At 41.3% G+C, this 7,100-nt stretch overlaps 1 protein-coding gene across 1 annotated transcript in view; it reads right to left on the reverse strand.

Annotated features, from left to right (window-relative positions):
• The window catches only part of casz1 (castor zinc finger 1), an 83,618-nt gene extending 76,805 nt beyond the window's left edge, over positions 1–6,813 (reverse strand). The window contains exon 1 of the mRNA XM_060894915.1: positions 6,400–6,813. Coding sequence (XP_060750898.1) covers positions 6,400–6,448 — 49 coding nt within the window. The 5' untranslated portion in view covers positions 6,449–6,813. The remainder of the gene's footprint in view (positions 1–6,399) is intronic.
• Positions 6,814–7,100: the final 287 nt, after the last annotated feature.

The raw sequence follows: 7,100 nt of genomic DNA on the forward strand, positions 1-7,100 counted from the left end.
CAAGTCGTTAGCATTTTCACTCATTTTCTTTTTCGGATTTTAGACACGAGCGTGCGAAGCTTCGATGACGTATTTTAAGCCGTGCTGGAAAGGAAACAGCGATTCTTATTCTACTTGTAAAGTCTCCACACTGTAACGTGGCATTTGTCGTGTTCTGAGCAGTTGTGGAAAATATCTAAATTATGTCGAAACACAAGGCTGGCTTCTGCAGCCACGGATGCCCTTTTATTCATTACTCACTGCATATGAATAGATGGGCATAAAATTGTACAAATAATACAGCACAAGCCTGGTGTCAGGTTGCTTGTTTGCCAGAGAGCTGACATTGTCTTTGACTCATTTCACAAGCTGACTGATGAGAACGGAAAAACCTGCGAGAGCCCCAAAACTTTTTTTCTTTCTTTCTTTTTTTTTTTTTTTAATCCTCATGGAGTGTCAGAGTTCGTGTTTTTTCTTTCTTGTGCGTTCAAGTCACGGCAATTTACGAAGCCGGCAGTCGCACGTGTCATCTTGACAACAGCAAACACAACCTGATTGCCGGGTGACCTGTTTAGAGGCCTTGCTGTAAATCTCAGCTTTGATAGTCACCATGAGGTGACATCACCTTGCCCTCTTCCTCCTTAATCTCCTTACTTACTAAGAGAGAGGCTAAAGAATGGAGAAACCCCTGTGTGTGTGTGTGTGTAGATGGAGAAAATCCCAAAAGAGGACAGAGTAGAAAAAGAAAAAAAAAAAAATATATATATATATATATATATATATATATATATATATATATATATATATATATATATATATATAACACTAAGCTCCAGCATGAGAGAGCCAACTGTTCTGTTAACAGCCTCTTAACAGGTGTAGACCCTAGAACCATGTAATCCTATCAAGTTACAGAGTTTAAAAAAAAAAAAATTCAGTCAAACAGCAAACTCCTGAGCCCCATCACCCCGCCACGCTCTCTTCGTCCCCCCTCGCTGCTCTACACTGTGTAGTCCGTGACAGAACGGAACAGCTGGGCTTCAGATTTATCATGTACAGACAGTAATTATTGCTGCTGCTGCCTGTTACTGACCCAAGTGAATAGAATGTCACAGGAAAAAACACACAGAACGCGGGGACCCGCGTCAGGGGAGCTTTCAGATGCGAGCGCCCCTGTTTGCAGTCAATTACCAGAGAGGACAGGATATCGGCCCGGTGGCGCTCCAGTGCAAACACTCTCTCAGGATGAAGGTGACAGAGAACACACAGCCCTGCACTTCTTTTTCTTATCAATGGGGAAAAGAAGGAAAGCAGAAACCACGCGCTTGCACTTTGAGCGTGTTTTTTTTTCAGACGTTACTGTGTCCTTACATGATCTATTAGCTAGAGTGACGTGCACCAATTACAGCTTGACAAATTTTGACGCTGATTGATGGCACAGAGCTACACAAGCAGCGTTCAGCTCAGGACCACCCAAAAACCAACCCCGGCCCACTCTGACCCCTGAGTTTTGGGCTGGAGATAAGAAGACGAGATACGACCTCTGACATACAGATAAACTATCAGTCTATTAGCTGTGTCAATCAGTGCTGGAATAGCAGTCGCTAAGCAGTTACACAGCATCCCAGGCCTCACGTATGGCTTAACATGCACCAGCCAGGACCTCTACTGAAAGCGACTGTAATTAGACAAACTGGATGAACTTCGATGGAGAGAAATATGCTCTTATGACACATATAAAAAGGTTAAATAAAAAATAACAGAAAACTAATTATTCTGTAGAAGAACCGATTTTTGGTTCCCTGACTTATCTTTTTGGGGTTTTTTTTCTTAGTGTCATAAAGAAACATTTTTAAGGATATAAAAGCCTTGGTTTTTAAAAGTGTTCAATGGAAAGTAATTCTTTTAAATTTGCTGTATATAAATCTATAAAACTCGCTTGCTGCTTATGAATTCTACCGAAACTGGCCATAATTATCTCTTCCCAATTTTACAAAGCCTCGCCCACAAACCCGTGGCCCGAAATAAAGTCCAAAGAACCGAGTGCAAGCTTCTTCATGGGAATTAAACCACAAGCCTGAGCAGCGCAGACTGCCCCTGACTTTAACGACCGTACCATTCCTGCCTCCAACCTGCCCACAGGCTCGCTCCCACCTTAAACCCCCCTCCTGCCACGTTTAAAAGGATTAGACGCCACATTTTGTGCTGGCTTAATCTTCCTTTCAGACGGCCTAATAAGTGTGTGTCGATAAGCCAAGCATGCAAATTTCATTCTAGGCCAGTGGAGCTCATGCTTTCAGACAAACGGACTGAGGTATTTTACACCGTGCTAATTGCTTCTTCGTATTCCTCTTTTCTCTCTTATATGCCATATCAGCGGCGGCAGATTATTCCTCTCTCCCACTTTGCATGAAATTAGAATTTCATGTGGAAGATCATAAACGTGAAATAGAGCCGCTCTACGAGCCCTTTGTGTTTGGGGGGGGCGGCGTCTTTAGGCGGAACTTTGTCACTTTTCCGTGGAATAATACGGAGCGATTCGGAGTCCGCAAAACGGACGTTAAGAGGAAACGTCTCCCTTTTGAATTTCAAATGTCATTTGTCACGCTTCTTGTTGAGCTGCGCTAACAATAAGAGATAAGACGCTAAACTTTAGGAGCTGACAGACTGACTTTGTGCTATTACAGTAAAATGACATGAAGACACTGGGTGAGGAAAAAGCTGATGGATGTTGGAAATAATAATAATAATAATAATAATGATAATAATAATAATAATAATAATAATAATAATAATAATAATAATAATAATAATAATAATAATAATAATTTATAGGTGGCTATAAAAATACTAACAAGTAAAAAAGCTTTGAGGGCCTAAAGGTATGACGTGTGTTATTTACGCATACTTCTTCTTGCAGTATTAATTAGCCTATTACTGTGTAATGGTGACAGAAATGCTTTGAGCTTTTAATTAGGGCCGAGTGTCTGCATGAGTGCAGAAGAGGGGAGCGGAGAGGAGAAGAGAGGTGGGGAGAGGAGAAGAGAGGTGGGGAGAGGAGAGGAGAGGTGGGGAGAAGAGGAGAGGTGGGGAGAGGAGAGGAGAGATGAGGAGAGGAGAGGTGGGGAGAGGAGAGGAGAGGTGGGGAGAGAAGAGGAGAGGAGAGGTGGGGAGAGGAGAGGAAAGGTGGGGAGAGGTGGGTAGAGGAGAGGAGAGGAAAGGAAAGGAGATGAGAGGAGAGGACAGGAGAGGAGAGGAGAGGGTACGAGACAGTAGAGGAGAGGAGAGGAGAGGAGAGGAGAGGAGAGGAGAGGAGAGGAGAGGAGAGGAGAGAGGAGAGAAGAGAAGATAAGAGAGGAGAGGTGGGGAGGGGAGAGGTGGGGAGAGGTGGGTAGAGGAGAGGAGAGGAGAGGAAAGGAAAGGAAAGGAGGTGAGAGGAGGAGAGGAGAGAGGAGAGGAGAGGAGAGAAGAGAAGAGAAGAGAGGAGAGGAGAGGTGAGGAGAGGAGAGGAGAGGAGAGGAGAGGAGAGGAGAGGAGAGGAGAGTAGAGGAGAAGAGAAGAGAGAAGAGGAGAGGAGAGAAGAGAAGAGAAGAGAAGAGAAGAGAAGAGAAGAGAAGAGAAGAGAAGAGAAGAGAAGAGAAGCGGAGTGGAGTGGAGAGGAGAACTAGTTTCTTTCCACAGCTCCTCTAACTCCATTCCCAACTCACAAAACATCATATAACTGTACACCTCCGTGCTTCATCTCTCTCTCTCTCTCTCTCTCTCTCTCTCTCACTCTCTCTCTCTCTCTCTCTTTTTTCCTCTAACTGAAATGTGTTTATTTTGTAGGTAAAAGATAAGCAGTTGTTGGGAAGTTAATAATAACGTGGTGGAGTCTGCATCTGATCACGATGTGACTCAGCCAGACTCCACCTCAACCGTCCATCTCTCTTTCTCATTTCTTACTTCTTGTTTTTTCGTTTTTTGTTTTTTTTTATTTACTTACACATAACTCAATAAAAACCAACTCCATAAAATCACCCTCGAGTTTGAGTCGTTACACAACAGTCAGCTATTTCAAGTCAGTCTCCAGTTCTCGGTCCGATTTAAGGTCAAACCAAACAGAAGGAATTGTTTTTGCATAACTGATATAAATCAGACGGAGAAAGACGTCTGGATTAAATCGGGAAGTAATTCCGTTTAAAGCACTTTATTTCCATTATTCCATTTTCCATTTTTTTTCCGTTATCAATTAAAACATTAGATATAAGAGTTCATGTATTTAGATGTCAGTCTGAATGAATATGCCTTTCCTTCGCTCGGTGTCCCGCAGGACACGTCGGACGAAAAGGGGTTAAACGTGACGCCTGGTGCCTCGTCTCCCTTCCGCTGTCCTCCTTCTAAATTTATTTAAAAAAAAAAAAAAAAAAACTCTGTTAATCTGCAGTACACAACATTCCCATTAGCATAGTCCAGCCTCCTCGTAAAAAAATCCAGCTCATTTAATTAAAAAATGTAAATTTACTGTCATCCCAGGGCCGGCGATTTAAGACAGCACCAGGCTTTTTATTGCTTAAGACATCAAGTAGATTCGCTTGTTGCTAAACTGCGATGAAGGTTATCGAGGGCTCCAGACCTTGACTCGTATATATAAGTGTGTGTGTGTGTGTGATTTTTTTTTTTTTTTCCTTCTTCTTTCAGCTTGTAAAGGTGCTCACGGTGGATTAAATCCACACACTTAGACTCCAAAGGGAAAGAAAAGCCAGCGTAGTGAATGACGAGTCGTAAAATCGAGTGCAGTCCGGACAGAGTGCAGAGAACTGAAAAGGTCTGAAAACTCAGGGTGTGTCTTTGGACCTATTCAGTGTCCTTTTGAACAGCAGGTATCAGAGAAACCACAGGGAAAATAACATATACAACAAAAACTACATCTGGGGATTTTGCAATTATTAAAAAAAAAAAAAAAGAAAAAAAAAAAGCTTGATTCCCAGAATTCAGTACACTGTTATGTCTAGTTTGAGTAAGAACGCACCTAAAGTTTCCTTTTCTGCTTTTCTCACTTCTTTTTTATGCTTTATTAAAAACACAGAGGATCGATTGTGTAAAAATAAATAAATAAATAATAAAAAAATGAAATGAAATTAAATAAAGCAAGCAAGACAAATATAAAGCTTAATAAACTACTCCAAATAATAAATAATAAAAATGCACTTGAGGTGAAAATTAAAAAGAATTTAAAAAAAATAAATAAATAAAACATTTAAAAGACTGAGGAGAAAAAAAAAAAACAAGTGAACCTCGGCTGTTTCCTCGAATCGAAACGGATATTATTATATAATGAAAAAAAAAAAATGTCAGGTATCTAACGCTAAATGCAGAGAATAAATCCAGATGGAGTTAAAAATACCTAAATAAATGTGTGTATAATAAAAATCTATATAAAAATCCTACTCTCACACACACACACAAGACAAAGTCAAAAAAAAAAAGACAAACTACACTATCTTCATCTCTAAGCTATATTTCATAACACATTAAAATGATCTAAAGCACATTTCATTTTATTTACAGGATCGTAATTAAAAAGTTCCTGGACCGGGACTGAAAATGTTTCCCGAGGCATTAAATCTTCAGCGAAACATCATGGAAAAAACAGAGGATATACTAAGCTCTGGAGATCAGTTTCACATGCGCTGATATATCCCTAAACGGGGGACGCGGGGATAAAGTGTGGGATATCACTTGTTCTGTGTGTCCTTACATGTGTCAAAACAAAGCCGGCACAACAGTTTGTTTGTTCAGTCCCCTTGGCAACAAACCCTTAGGCCACGCCGAGCGCTTACACTTCACATACCTGTGTTTGTTAACTCTATCCTAAATCCTATGCTCTCTCTATAAGCGTGCTTTAACATCCCGAAAATGAAATAAACCCCAGATCAACCTGTAGACAGAAAGGAAACTGAGCGACGAGTTCAGAGAAGAGACGAGGCAAACACACACACACACACACACACACACAAACGACACGGCGTGACGTACGGCAATAACACAGACTAGTAAATAAATAAATTGAGGTACTTCCAGGTTTAAAATGAAAGCGCTCCTATTTCTGATTTCTCCGACCTGTCGAGTGTCTGTTACATATTTTTTTAAAAAGTACCGAAGAAGGAAAACGGAGAGGTGAGGGAAAGGATCGTATTTAATGCTGTAATCAGCCCCAGGATCTGCCACTCAGTTATAAATAAAGGCTCACACATACACATATATATATACACACACACACACACACACACTAAAACACAAGCAACTTCCCTATTCGATATACAGTGTATAATAGAGGTGCACCTTTCACGTGAATGCATAATAGACAGTTAGGAGAAGAATAAGAAATAGAAGAAGACGAAGAAGAAGAAGAAGAAGAAGAAGAAGAGGAGCACTTACCATATTCAGGAGAGTCGAAGTTAAATCCTCCCAAGCATGTAACTTTCATAATACAACGAACTCTGTATGAAAATCATCAGAGAAGAATCTGGCCTGCGGGAAATTCAGACTAGAATAAGTGGGCAATAAAGAGTCTTTTTTTTTTCTCTCTCAATCATGTACTAAACTCCTTGACATGTAATCTGTCAATAGTTTTCAGGCAAGATAATGCCGGCTGCCACGAGTGAAGTTGATTGGCAGCTCGCTCTGGCCCCTCCTCCTTGCGTTTTGATGAAGGGGGGGTGTAGGTGAGAGAACACAGAGATGGCCCCCTCGTTCTCTCTCTCTCTCTCTCTCTATGTCCCTGTGTCTCTCTCCCTCTCTCTCCCTCGCTCGCTCTCTAGTTTGCTCACACACTCTCTCTCTCACTCACACACACACACCCCAAGCAGTTGGTGATAGGAAATTACGGAAGAGCAGGAACTGGAGCAGACTTTTTTTCTCTCCTCCCCTCAATGGGTCGGGCTTTTCTTTCTCTGCTTTCTACAGGCTGCCCCACACTCCAGGAGGAGGTCTGAGTCCAGCCCCATGCAAATGAGCAAATAAGGAGGGAGGGAGAAGTGGAGGGTTTAGAAAAAAAAAAAAAATGTCTGCATGGCTCATTACATATTTTATATTCCAACATTTTTGCTACCAAATGGAATTTGGGATTTTTTTTTTTA

Source organism: Tachysurus vachellii, chromosome 19, assembly GCF_030014155.1.
Source record: "Tachysurus vachellii isolate PV-2020 chromosome 19, HZAU_Pvac_v1, whole genome shotgun sequence".
NCBI classification, from domain to species: Eukaryota; Metazoa; Chordata; class Actinopteri; order Siluriformes; family Bagridae; genus Tachysurus; species Tachysurus vachellii.